The 13,945-nt window shown below is 31.2% G+C and overlaps 1 protein-coding gene across 1 annotated transcript; it reads right to left on the bottom strand.

The window, feature by feature from the left end:
- Nucleotides 1–7,848: 7,848 nt before the first annotated feature.
- On the bottom strand, nt 7,849–10,024 carry LOC149195705 (protein STRICTOSIDINE SYNTHASE-LIKE 6-like). The gene is made up of 5 exons (XM_089408736.1): nt 9,580–10,024; nt 9,068–9,135; nt 8,654–8,890; nt 8,431–8,563; nt 7,849–8,172 (listed from the first exon to the last, which is right to left on the bottom strand). Exons 1-5 carry the CDS (start codon nt 9,961–9,963, stop codon nt 7,906–7,908), a joined length of 1,089 nt encoding a protein of 362 aa, XP_089264862.1. The 5' UTR covers nt 9,964–10,024; the 3' UTR covers nt 7,849–7,905.
- Nucleotides 10,025–13,945: the final 3,921 nt, after the last annotated feature.

The following is a 13,945-nucleotide window of genomic DNA, read 5'->3' as shown; positions in this document are numbered from 1 at the left end:
TTGACTTATAATGTTGTGTAGATATTGGACCAGAGAGACCTCCAAGGGTTTCTCCAATAGCTAGGCAAATCGAGGATGCTCCTCCATATGTAGAGAGAGAGGATCCCATCATTGAGGTAGAGCGTAACCTAGAAATCTTAACCAAGGCGATTCCAAAGTATGCATCGATCGATGAGGTGCCATTACGCTATCAAAGGCACACAGTAGGAGTATCTTCTAGACTACATCAACTATTGGGCTGGGTGATTAGGGTTGTCTTGTGTTATCATGAGCACCACGTGGGTGAACAACCAACCTCTAGTTTATTTTCTGCAATATGTAGCCTTGTAAATCCGTGTGTCTCGGAACACAAATTTTGTTATTTTGATGTAGCAAACTCTTTTGCAATCACTCGCTATATATATATATATATATATACATGTTTTCTTATTTACCATATTCGATGTGTTATGTTATATGATTTACAGGTTCCACAAATGCCTATCTAACACATAATTATCCAATGCATATGTTAATGTGCTCATGCGTCTTGGAATGTGATGATAAGTAACAAAATCATATTCTCATTCCAATAAACGAACTTGCAAATACATTCTCAAAATTTGAAGGTTTTTGATTGAATATTGCCCATTAATTTATAGCACAATGAGTCATGAATCAAGTTTTACGATTAACTCTCTAATGACAAGAGCGATGGCTTCTGACAAAATTTCGATGACTGCACTACATTCAAAAATGTTATTATCCATTCGACCTAAACATATACCTTGCAAATTTACTAACTCACCATTAAGGCCATAAATTTCCCATGCAGCGGAAGATAGATTCTGTGTACTATGACAAGCACCATCAGTAAAACTGACGTAATGGTTGGATGACATTTGCAAACCAAGTAGAGCACGAGGTAATTAGAGGAAAAGGTTTGGAAAATCAAAATAACACACCAAAATCACACTGCACACTAATGAAAACACACACTAATGTAATAAGTATTTACATGGATAATCACACATAATACATCTTCAGGTAAAGCTCGTTTCATGGCTCAGCCAAAGAATTTCCTTCATAGTCCACTAACTTGTAGGAGCCTTTTTGTAAAACATGCTTGACAATGTAAGGCCCATGTCATGGGTTCGAATTTCCTAGCTCCTAATTTTTCATTGGCTTGATCATAAAGTAAGACCAAGTCACCTTCAGCAAAAACACGAGGAGAAACGATTCTATTGTATTGAGCCTTAACTCATTTTTTCTTGGCCTCAAATACTAACACTGCGAAGTGGCGGGTTTCATCGAGCATTTCGAGATAAAGTAAGAATTCCTCTTCAGGTGTGGTATCTGAGAGTAATTCGATGGCTAGTTTCAAAGAAGGAATTTCACACTCAATTGGAAGAGTTGTCTCCAGACCATACACCAACTGAAAGGGTGTGAATCCAGTGGTAGTCTTAGATGTAGTTCGATAAGCCCAAAGAGCCAAAAATAGCATAAGATTTCAATTCTATTTATGCATCCCAATGGTTCTTTGAAGCATAGTAATGAGGACTTTGTTAAAAGAGGCGATCCCTCTAGCCCAATGAGTGGGTCTAGCAAAAAATCAAATAATCTAATACTCACTTTCCTAGCTTATGCTTGATAAATGCAATAAGAAAAAGGAACCTACCTCGTTATGATGCTAATTGCTCGTCCCTCAGAGATGGATTTGAACCTTTCACTCCAGGTCTCACTCCTAAGTCGTTGTTGACGTCCAAAAACCTACAAGGAAGATCAAAGTACTATACAAGACACGAGAACATATAAAACATATATAAAGCAATAACTACTTACCAGATCAAGGAACATTAATCTAATCACATAAGTATTTACACAATTATGGAAAGTGAACATCAAATGTATTATTAAGAAAACAAAAAGGGAAGCATACAACCTATGGCTTGATGTTGAGGCCTTCCTTTGGGTGGATGTCCAAGAAAAGACTCTTGAAGCACTCCTTCTACAAGATAGAATGGGTAGAATGTATGCATAATCTCAACACAGAGATGCATCAATCAATGACCAACCATTTGGGAATGGGAGGGGGTGAATTTATAGGAAGGGAGAGGGAGTTAGGAATCCACAAAAGAGGGAGGAAGGTCCACATCTCAAGGGGAAATCCCATGATTATAAGATCAGGAGGCCCAAATGAGAGAGTTTGACCATATCAACAACAACCAATATGGAGCTCGATGTTTCCTGAAGGGTATAGTGAGCGAAGATTCTCCTCCAGTTTGGGAAAGCCTACCACAAGGAGTTCAGTGTGAGTGCTTAACTGAACAACCTACCATCAACGCAGGAAGGCAATAGAGAAAAATGCGTTGATGCCAAAAATTAGGTTTTTAGGAAACTTTCTCTAGAACGATTTCAGGGTATATTTCCTTTGATTCTTCAGGGAGGTTTTGGTCTATGTATAATGATGGATATTTTGTACAGTATTCAATGTTTTCGAACTCTGGGATATGGCATGGGAAGTGAATAGGAGATATGACAAAATATTGTGTAACAGTGAGAGGAAAAAAAACCTTAGGCAACCTGGGTACTTGGTTGGAGGAGGTCCAAGAGAGTAGAATGAAGTTGTAATCTTGTGGCCCTTAGATAGGATGTTCTTGAGGGAGGAAGGACGCTTCCATGTAAGGTATTATTGAGCTAGCTAACTAGTGGAATCCAAACTGAAGCATGTGTGTTTAGTTTTAGCCCTGAGACTAGACTTGGTGGAGTCAGAGAATGTCTAGGGTTGGAGTTGTTATGCTCATTGTTCAAATAACTATTCTTGAAGTGAAACTAGCTCGGGGGGGATTCTGGTAGTGGATACCATACTCATTGGTTGGGTGGATCACTCTCTTTCCTGATGTATTTGTGGATGGTCCACACAATTAAGGAAAAAATAATTAGTTTTGGTTTGTTGCCTGTAATGTATTGATTTTATTCTATTTGAAAATGGTTTCAATATGTATAACTGTGTATATGTCTTTAACAAAATGGAAACTTTGATGAATTATTACCAGATGTAATAAATAGTCCATACAAATCCAAAACTTGAGACCTAGTTTAGTTATAAGGACAAGATAGTTATCTAACAACCTAGAATAGGATCATATAAACCCCTTTCATATCTCTGGGGTCAATAGGATCCTTGACTGATCTGAGGGGTCAATAGGATATTTATTAAATTATATTTCTTCATTCATTTATATATTTATTTACTTATTTAATAAATAAATAAATAATTTATCATTATTCCTCATTACTATATTTATCTAATAAATAAATAATTTATTATTATTCTTCATTTATCTTACACCTGATATAACTAAATTTATAGAATTTATATAAATTTATTTATTTTTGATTTAATTATTATTATTTTTTATACCTAATATAACTAAATTTGACCTTGCTCCTTAAAGTCAGCTTTTTCACAGGTAACCGTTGGTGTCTCTGCTCGAGCTATTTAAACAGGCTATGCTGGATCTATTTTTCAACTTGTCTTGACGATGAACCACACTGGTTGGTTCGAAACGCGTCGACAAATGATTTCTCATGTGATTTTCGCCGAAAAATCTATCTTAAACTTGTTATGGATCAACTCTATAGTTTATTATTTATTTAGTTTTAACACATACATATATATATAAGATATGGAATTTACATGGTTTACAAGACCTCTTGTTTTGTTTTGTTTTGGTCTGAATTAAATATCTTTTTATAACAAAATGATAAAGATTTCAATTAACATTTATTCATGCCCCATAAACCTGGTGCATTGTGTTTGGTAAAATAGTCAATTATTTATTTAGTTGTTAATTTCGTTATAACAATAAGCAATAATAATATAAAAAGATTATATAAAAAATATTTTTATAATGTTATAAAAAAATATATCTTTAAATTCAAATTTCAAAAGTATTAAATGCTTTTTTTTAAAATTAATTAAAAATAATTTTATAAATATAACTAATTTTATTTTTAGTTAATTAATTATAATTAAAAAATAATAAATACACATCTTTATAATTTTTAGGTTTATAAAAATATTTATTATTATTTAAATATTAAATAGAAAACTACTATTAATAATTAAAAAAAGTTATATTATTTTTGCTCAAATCGTTTTATTAATTTTTAATAATTAAAATTTTTCTTTTGAAATGTTTTTATCAAATGATAAAAAAATTATATAATAATTATTTTTTTATGATTTTAATTTTTATAAAAATTTAACGATATTCATGGCATATTTAACGATATTCATTGGACGTTAACAGCTATCATCATCATCATCATCATGTTCTATAAAAAAATATTTTTTATAATTAATTAAAGTTTATATTATTTTTGTTGAAATGGTTTTATTAATTTTTAATATTTTTTTTAATTAAGACAAAGTCTAACAAATTTAAATTATCTTTTTTTAATTATTTATGGATATAGACATATTTAATAAGATGGGAAACTGCTTCTGCTTGGCTAAGAGCTCGTCTTCCTCGGACGTAAGGAAACAGGTTAACGGCCCAAGACCCAGAGGCATCTGGCAGGAGTGAAAGCCTGCTCCCTTACGGACCACCAGCGGGTTATTTCAGGTGGCGTGGTTTTCCTTGATAACAGTGATGTGTCAACTGACATTTGCGGATAGCAGCCAGAGATGGCTGTCCTCACTGTTGGTTTGACAAACTGAGTTTGATAGGTTTTTCCACCTTTTGAAAAAAAAAAAAGATGGGAAAACTTATCCTAACTCAGTTACCAAACCAACCATAAAAAATAAAAATATATTTTAAATAATATAAATATTAAATTTCGACGCTATAATAAATAAATACCATTATTTAATGTTTTTCCTTAAATGTATTTGTGCTTTTTTCGATTAAAAATATTAATAAAAATGTTATGAATATGACTCGATAAATGAAAAACGTCAAAACGTTTATTGGTGATTTTGACAAGGAGAAATGCCCATCATAGGTCTAACTCCTATGGTGTTAATGGCGACCCGGAATAGGCCTAACACCTCGGGTAAATATACTAATATAGTATCATTAGATTTTAATAAATTAAGGTAAAACATGCTTCATGCTTTACCAACCTTCTCCGCTCCGATAGTAAATCGCATTCACCAAGCGAAGCTTCTGAATCAAATTCTCCGAGTGTGAAATATGTCGTTTGACTGTGCTCAATGGATTTATTACACCAATCATCCGGTCAAGTTTGCTATATAAATTGTCCCCTCCAAGCATGTGTTCCTATATTTTTTTTTTGAAAATAAATATTCACACAGAATTACAATGACTTTTAACTGCACTATTTTCTATGTACCCAGGAAAAAGTGAAAAGTATTAATCAATCTACCGGGATCAGAAAAGGAAAGATAATTTATTTTTGTATTTTAAGACGTATTTTTGGATCTAGAAATTTCAATTGGAGATGTGGTAGTTCATTTGTGCTAAATTTTGGAAGGTTTTATGGTAAATTTTTTGATTTAATTTAATTAAAATTTGGTAATAAATTTTTGGAGGCATAAGTTTCAATTGGAGATGTGGTAGTTCATTTGTGTTAAATTTTGGAAGGTTTTATGGTAAATTTTTTGATTTAATTTAATTAAAATCTGGTAATAAATTTTTGGAGGCATAAGTTTGAGTTGAAAACTTTCCAGAATATTCGTGAGTTTTCTAGGTTGCTAAATCCACATATATATAGTGAAAAGCCAATTTTAGACAACAACAAAAACAATGACAAAAAAAGAAGTAGCATGCTTAGATAACGGGGCATTGAAATATTTTGAAGTCTAATAGTTAGAATAAATATTTGAATTCAATTTTATCATCAGAGTTTAAAACAAATATTTGACTTAGATTTTATTATCAAAGTTTAAAATATTTCCAAAACATAGAGTCCATTTAATATTTCAAATTTGAAGCAAGAGACGAAAAACCTTTAGATTACCCTTCTCATGTAGAATCATGTAGAATGGAAAGCTCGATGAGATTCAGCAGCAGTTAAAGAAGATAGCTCCTGAAACAAAGGAAGAAGATAATCAGCAGGGTATTATGGCAGAGTGATACCTCTAGATATGTATAAGATTCTCTTAGTTAGGACGCTGAGAGCATGCTCTCATTTTGTTATAGTTCATTATGCAAATAGGAAACAAAATTAGTCTTTTTGGTTGTTCAGTATACTTAGCATGGACAAGCAGGCTTAGTATTTTCTGTTTTTGGATGGCATATAAAAACCTAAGGTGGCCAACAGACCCGGTTTCCCCTGGGGTGGGTTGAGGCCACTGTATGAGGCCACCGTATGCATGTACAGTGTTTTAACCTGAATTAATAGAACATGAAAGGTCCTATGTTAGCTTACAAAAAAAAAATATTTTAAAATATTCTCAAAATCTCATCCGGCTAATTTCAGCGAGAGAGATTACAAGAAGCCAAAAAAAAACCAAAGAAAATATTTTCCAAAATCTGCAGTCAATTTAATTTTTCATAATATTTTCAAAATCTGCAATCTAGTGTCATCAATTTATTTTTTTTAAATATTCCTGAAATTTACAATCTTATTAATTTTAGTGAGAGAGATCAACACCTGATTCAATAGCGTTTAATGCAGGATTACATTCAAGGGATAAATTATAATCAGTTTGACTGAGCTAGAGGAAACAAAAGAATAACTTAATAGGAACAACAAAGCCAAATTTGGGACACGCTGAATAGACTCTTTGGATCAAACGGGTTGGATGCAAGTTCTCTTTGAAAAAAAAAACCCACAAAAAAAATGTTTGTGAAAATATTTTCTAAAATCTGGGATTCAATTAATTTTTTAAAATATTTTCAATTTTTACAGTAAGTTACTCAAATTTGCCTAGAAAACCATAGAAGTTTAGACATGATTTTCGTAAAATCTGGTGATTTTTTTGGAAATCTAGTTATCACTGTCAAACTCCTCAAATTTTACAATAAGTTAGTAAATTTGTCTAGAAAACCATGGAAGTTCAGACATGATTTTGGTAAAATCTGGCAATTTTTTTTGGAAATCTATTTATCACTGTCAAACTTTAAGATTTTGAGTATCCCCCCGACTTTGATGGTGTTAAATCCATTTCAACTATTAAAAATGAAATTCAAACACTCTTCTCGTTAGATTTAAATTTTAATGGCAAGCCTATATTAAAGTTAGTTTAACATAATCTTTGGGTGCGGAGGCACAGCAACCTTAACTTCTATAGATTTCGTTTATAAAAGATTTACTTGAATGGTGAGCAAATGCTGAAGTTTTTTTTTTTTTTTTTCAGGGGGAAGGATCCCCGCTGAAGAAGCCACATGTTACAATCATATTACATCATATACGTCTGTACAATAGGACAATATGTACAATGAGACAACCACATTACATCAAATATATGCTGCTGCGCAAAGTCTGAATCGAAACCTGGTAGAGAGCCTGGCAACCTACAGCCCCCACCATCACATCACTGAAGTTATTGTTTTGAAGAAAGATACATCACTGAAGTTATTGTTTTGAAGAAAGATAGCCTGGCAACCTACAGCCCCCACCATCACATCACTGAAGTTATTGTTTTGAAGAAAGATACATCACTGAAGTTATTGTTTTGAAGAAAGATAAATAATAGTAAACGTGAAATTTTGAACACCACCATGATCAGCTTTCTTACAACTTATAGGCATTGAAATTTAAAAACAAGAGTGGCAAATCCCCATACATTTCTGAAATCGTTAAGGTGACTTCCTATCAGTTTAATGTTCTCTCCTGAGTTCTGAAATTTTAAAACAGGCGTTGCAAATCCCCATACATTATAAAAGTGGATCCCAATTTAGTTTTGAAAACCTAGAGCTAACTTCCTATCAAATTTTAATTTATTAGTATCTCTTAAGTGAGATGAACACGTCCAATGTAATCCAGAGTAAGAGATGCAGAGTACAGAGAGTCTCCCCTCTTCAATCCTGTATTTATTTGATTTTTCGATTTCGGATCGGAGTACAGCGCAATGGGATTGCCCATCTCATTCACTGCCAAAACACCTGGCTCACCAACAATAGCATCAAAGACTACACGTGGCGCCAATGTCGTCATCAGAGCCAACACGTGCCTCACAGATGGGAACTTCGTTGCCATCCTCCAGATTAAGGTTCGGCTCTGTCAAAAACCCACCCACTCTAATTTCATATATCAAGAAACAGAGAACTAGAGAAACAGCAATAATTTTTTGTAAGGTAAGTAATAACTGATTTCCATGTTTTATGGTTAGATGAGAGGTTTGGTTCCCACGAATTTTATGATCTAATTCATATAACTATAATGGCAAAAAAAATACTCCAAACACCACCATTTCTTTAAATGTAAAAAAATCCAATAATTATTGAACTGGGTACTTATACAGTGACAGAACATTACCGTCGGAACTCCGATCCAAAAAGTGCCGTTCCCGTCATAGTGGATGTTGTCTGGAAGTCCAGGGAGATTGTCAATGAAAGATTCTACTGTGCCCTTCTCTGGCCCCTTTAACCAGTACTTCTGGCAACGATACCTGTATTGAAAAACAGGGCACCTCTCAATTATACTACATGATCTGGATCTTTCATTATAGAGATAATGAATGATTGAGTGCAAGGCATACAGTGAAGTTTCACAGAAGACGAGGAAGTCCTGTTTGGCAGAGAGGGCCACTCCGTTGGGGAAGTAAAGATCTGTGAGAAGTACGTTTGTTGTCTTGGTGGAGGCCTCGTATTTGAGCAATCGGCCGTGTGGTCGGCACTCCAAGATATCTAATAACCAGTCATGCAACCCATACTTATATGTTGCATCAGTGAAATAAACTGCCCCTTCAATGCTTACATCCACTCCATCTGCAAATCTTCAGTGATATAACCATGGAATTTAATTATGATTACTTGAAGCATTCCTCGAATCTACTGGTCTATGTTATTAACTGATTTATACCTAAAGTGATTCACATATATAAAAAAGCATAGCTAGGATTTTAAAATAAAATTTCCAAATTTTTAATAATCATGATGCTCAAAAGCATTACTTGAACTCCAATCCATCTACTTTGTTTGTCAGGATCTCCACATGACCTTCCGTCACATTTAGCAAACCCTGCGAAACACAATGAAAGCGAAACATAATGAAAATTGGTATAGAGTTGATAGAAAAAGCCGGCCAGGGTGATTATCTGAGAATGAAAGCTAAACATAATGAAGCCGGCTAGGCTGATTATTTGAGAAAAGCTCAATCATAAATAATGGAAATAGATTCAACATTATCAAAAATTTTAAGGTATTTTAAACCAAATTTCAAGGTACTCAAAATCTTAAAACTTGAAGTTTGACATTTATATTTAAATTAAATTTCAAGATACTCCAAATCATAAATTTGAAAATCCTAACTTGAAGCTTGACAATTATATCTGAAAAGATTTACAGACTAATAATTCTCCATAAATGTCAAAAATTAAGCCCAAAATCTTAAAACTAAACCTCAAAACACCCAAAATCTTAAAACTTGAAGCTTAACAACTATTCCCAAACTTGACAACTATACCTGAAAAGGTTCGCAAACTAACAATTCTCCATAAATACCAAAAGCTAGGCCCAAAGGGCGACCTCCAACATATGTCCAGTTCTCCACGAAAACATCAAGGTTATCCAGAAAGGAGATTCGCTTTATCCACCCATCCCCACAACCAGTATACAGTCTGCCTTCAGAATCGAACACCAGATCTTCTGGGTTGGGGATGCTTCCAGTTCCAAATTTGTGTGGATTCTGTAGCCTCTTGTTGTGCGCGAATACACCAAGTCTTTGGGGAGGATGAGGAAGGTCGATGTTTGCTGGATCGATTGGAGAATTTCTGAGGAGAGCCGTCCAAGCTGACGCGAAAGCTATGCATAGCGCAGCCGCTACCACTGCAATTGTGGGATTTGCCATCGCATAAGAGAGGGAGTAAAATGTGGAACAGAGAATCCAGGAGATTATATATAAACAGATCGGGACATATACACTACCACCAGCTACTTAAATGAATTACCAATGATATTTTAAAGGGAATGACATTTTAATCGATAATATTATTAATAATTATAAAAAAATTAATATAAGATATTAATGACATTCGTATTATTATTATTAATTATAAAAAAAATTAAAATATGAGATGTTAATGACATTTCAAATATAGTATATGGTTTTAGTTAAGATTCTATATAATTTTATTTTAAATTATTATTATTAATTATAAAAAAATTAATATACAAGTCAAACATGTATTCATTTAATAAAATATGGAATAAGATCTGATTTATTCTTATTCTATTATGAATATTTTTAGGTTTTTTACAATACTATGGATTATCAATACCATGCTCAAAAAATTATAACTCATATCATATGTTCATATATTAGTTTTTTTTAATTAATTAATTTAATTGAATATACAAAAGAGATAAATCTCAATTTTTGATTTGCTAATATTACTAAGATTATTCTAAAATATTCTATGGAGGTTAAATCCTTACTATCCACCTAATAATTAATGATAATTAAATTAAAATTTTGAAAAACTTATTTCAAAATAAGCATGCATATCATGGGGTGGCTTCAAAGAAGAACCAACTCAACCATATAAATTACATGGTTAGTGAACAATCTTATTAATTCATAAGGGTCACTTAAGTGGATGTTATGCTCTTAGGAAAAATGCAAATTGATATATGAAGTAAAAAAATTAATTGTCTCCTAGAGGATATGGACTTCCATAAACTTTTGGTGGGTAATAACCACTACTAAGTTGACACATTTACACTTTTACTTTTACATGTTAAAGTATTAAAGAAAACATAAACTAGCATAGATCCATCTTAAATAAGGATATAACATGAGTCTACAGCGATCCAATTTCTTCACGTGCAAATTTATGAACAAACATTATTTAAATAATTTGTATAGTTATTATTATTATTATTATTATTATTTATTATTATTATTATTATTATTATTGTTATAACATAACATTACAACATATCTTCCATATTGGTTCGCAGAGATTGATCAAGTTGATAGTTAAGATGGATCTAAGTTGGTAATTCTACATTCCATAACTTCTTTATTTTATAATGGATTTCCTCAAGCATTTAATGGACTGAGAGAATATTTTTAGATTTTTAATTATATCCAATGTTTCTTGTGACACTCTACCCAGTACAGTAGAATCGAATGATCACAAACTAGAGCTTATAAGCCTTTAATATAAAGAAAAATATCAATTAGTTGTTAAAAACTAATATTAAGACTAAGAGAAAAAATTAAATCAAATATAATGTTATAACAAAAAAAAATGAAGCAAAAGAAGAGGAAATATTTCTCTTCTGTGAGATGCCTCCCGAAGTGATCTTATCTTCACATTTTCTTCTATACCAAGGAAAAGTGAGAAATATTAATCAAAGCTACGAGAATAAGGAAAGGAAAGATGCCTCCCCAAGTGATCTTATCTTCATATTTTCCGTGTATACCAAGGAAAAGTGAGAAATATTAACCAAAGCTACAATAAGAAAAGGAAAGATATCGATGGAGAAATTTCAATTGCAAGTTTTTGAAATATTTTAAAAATGGTGATAGGAGTAAAAAAAATAAAACATTAATTTCAATCATATTATCATATTTCAAAATATTTCTAAAATTTAGAGTCCACTTAATTTTTCAAAATATTTTTAAAATTATTAATTCAATTAATTTTAGTTGGAGAGATTTAAAAAGAAAATAGGCTTGTTTGTGAAAATATTTTCCAAAAGTCAATTTAATTTTTCATAATATTTCCAAAATTTGCAATCTAGTTAATTTTTGTATTCAGTTCAAAATTTTAATATATTCCCAAAATATAAAATCGAGTTAATTTGAACTGGAGAGATTACAAGAAGCCAAAAGTAAAAAACCAACATTGTTTATGAAAATATTTTCCAAAATCTATTTAATTTATATTTTAGAATATTCTCAAAATTTGTAATTGAGTTAATTTCAATTAGAAAATTTACAAAATTGAAAAAAAATTCAATTGAATTGATTTCACTTAAAAAAAAAATTAGAAAATTGAAAAATAAAAAAATAGTGAAAATATTTCCTAAAATTTACACTTCATTTAAATTTTCAAAATATTCTCAAAATCTATCATTAATTAATTTCAACTGAAATATATATAAAAATATACCAACATGTTCTTTTAAGGAATTGCATACCTTCTTAAAATATACCAACATGTTCTTTAAGGAATTGCATACCTTCTTATATTAAAATTAGTTTAACCTAACCTTTAGGTGGGGGAGGAATAGCAGCTTTAACTTCTATAGATTTCGTTTATAGAAAATACGCTTTAATAGTTTTTAAATATTTACTTTTGAGAAAAGGGTAAAGTTATTGTTTTGAAGAAAGATAAAAAATAGTAAATGTGAAATGTTGAACACCATCATGTGTGTTTATAATTTATAGGGATTAAAATTTGAAAAAAAAAATTGTCTAAAACTTTATATTATGTATGTAATAAGTTTGATTTTTAGATTTATGAAAATTTTGAAAATTTGTAGGATTTATCTAACTTTATATTATGTATGTAATAAGTTTGATTTTTAGATTTATGAAAATTTTGAAAATTTGTAGGATTTATCTTAGAATAACTAAAATAAGTTTAGGATATTTTTATGGAATAAGTAATTTTAACCTTTAGTACATTTTAACAAATAATTTTGTATTGGTTGATCAGGATTGTTTAATGATAGAAAAAATACTTTTAGGTTTTAAATTTTAGATCAGATGTAGTATAAGTTTTCAACTTTATATTGTGATAGTATTAGTAAACATGTGAAACAAAATCTTGACAAATCTAAAACAAGAGAAACAAGATGTTATAATTATTTATTGTGACAATATGTCTACAATTTTCATAAGTAAATACCAATGTTCCATAGTTGTACTAAACATATTCATATCAAGCATCATTTCACAAGAGTGTTTGGTGCAAAAGGAGACATTGAAATAATGTTTTGTAAAATAGATCACCCGCTTATGTTCCCCAAAGCACTATAACAAAGTGGTTTCATTACATAATATTTTTGGAATCATATAATTAAGCAATAAGGGGGAATATTGAAGATAATCCTTAATTTTTATTATTACAATATGTAATTTCTCATATATTGTTATAACATTATAAACAAATTGAGTATTTAGATATTAAATTAGAGCTAGTGAGAATTAAGCATTAAGGGGGAATATTGAAGATCATCCTTAATTTTTATTATTACAATATGTAATTTGTCATATATTGTTATAATATTATAAACAAATTGAGTATTTAGATATTAAATTAGAGCTAGCGAGAAATAGTCTCAGATGATTAGCTAAATGATTTATAGCATTTTTTATATTTGTATAAATCTAACGACTATATATGAATAACATCTATTTCTCTGATGTTTTTCTCCAATATTTGTATTATCTATTGTGTTTTACTAACTATATTTGTCTCCTCATAATTGAACAATATTTTCACAAGATGAGGCAGCATTTGAGTGAATGGGACCTATGATTTATAGCATTTTTTATATTTGTATAAATCTAACGACTATATATGAATAACATCTATTTCTCTGATATTGAAAAAGTGTTTAGTTTAGAAGATCGCGCGCGCGCTGCTGCTCTGTCGTCTGTAGATTGCCGCCGCCAAACCCTTGGACGCTGCCATGAGCGGTCCTGGGGGTGGGGAGTCTGCTCCCACCCCTCCTCTTTCCAGCGCAGATGCCTTCCGCAGGCTGTTAACCCAGAAGGGGAAGAAGCACCAGCACGTTGAAGTGCCTAAATTTATTAAAAAGCTGGACGAAATACCAGAGATCGCCCTCCCAGAGGAACAATCAATAAAAATCGC

Source organism: Pinus tabuliformis, chromosome 2_2 (assembly GCF_031772625.1).
Source record: "Pinus tabuliformis cultivar Carrire ecotype Pingquan chromosome 2_2, CPIR1, whole genome shotgun sequence".
NCBI classification, from domain to species: domain Eukaryota; kingdom Viridiplantae; phylum Streptophyta; class Pinopsida; order Pinales; family Pinaceae; genus Pinus; species Pinus tabuliformis.
This window is presented reverse-complemented; position numbering and strand designations above follow the sequence as displayed.

Bases quoted from the DNA above. Each gene is read 5' to 3' on its own strand.
- LOC149195705 (XM_089408736.1), bottom strand. From the start codon at position 9,963: ATGGCAAATCCCACAATTGCAGTGGTAGCGGCTGCGCTATGCATAGCT. The intron at 8,564-8,653 runs GTATGCCTTGCA...TTTTCAATACAG, and splicing joins GTCTTCTGTGAAACTTCACT to GTATCGTTGCCAGAAGTACT. The intron at 8,173-8,430 runs GTAATGTTCTGT...GGTTTTTGACAG, and splicing joins TTTGGATCGGAGTTCCGACG to AGCCGAACCTTAATCTGGAG.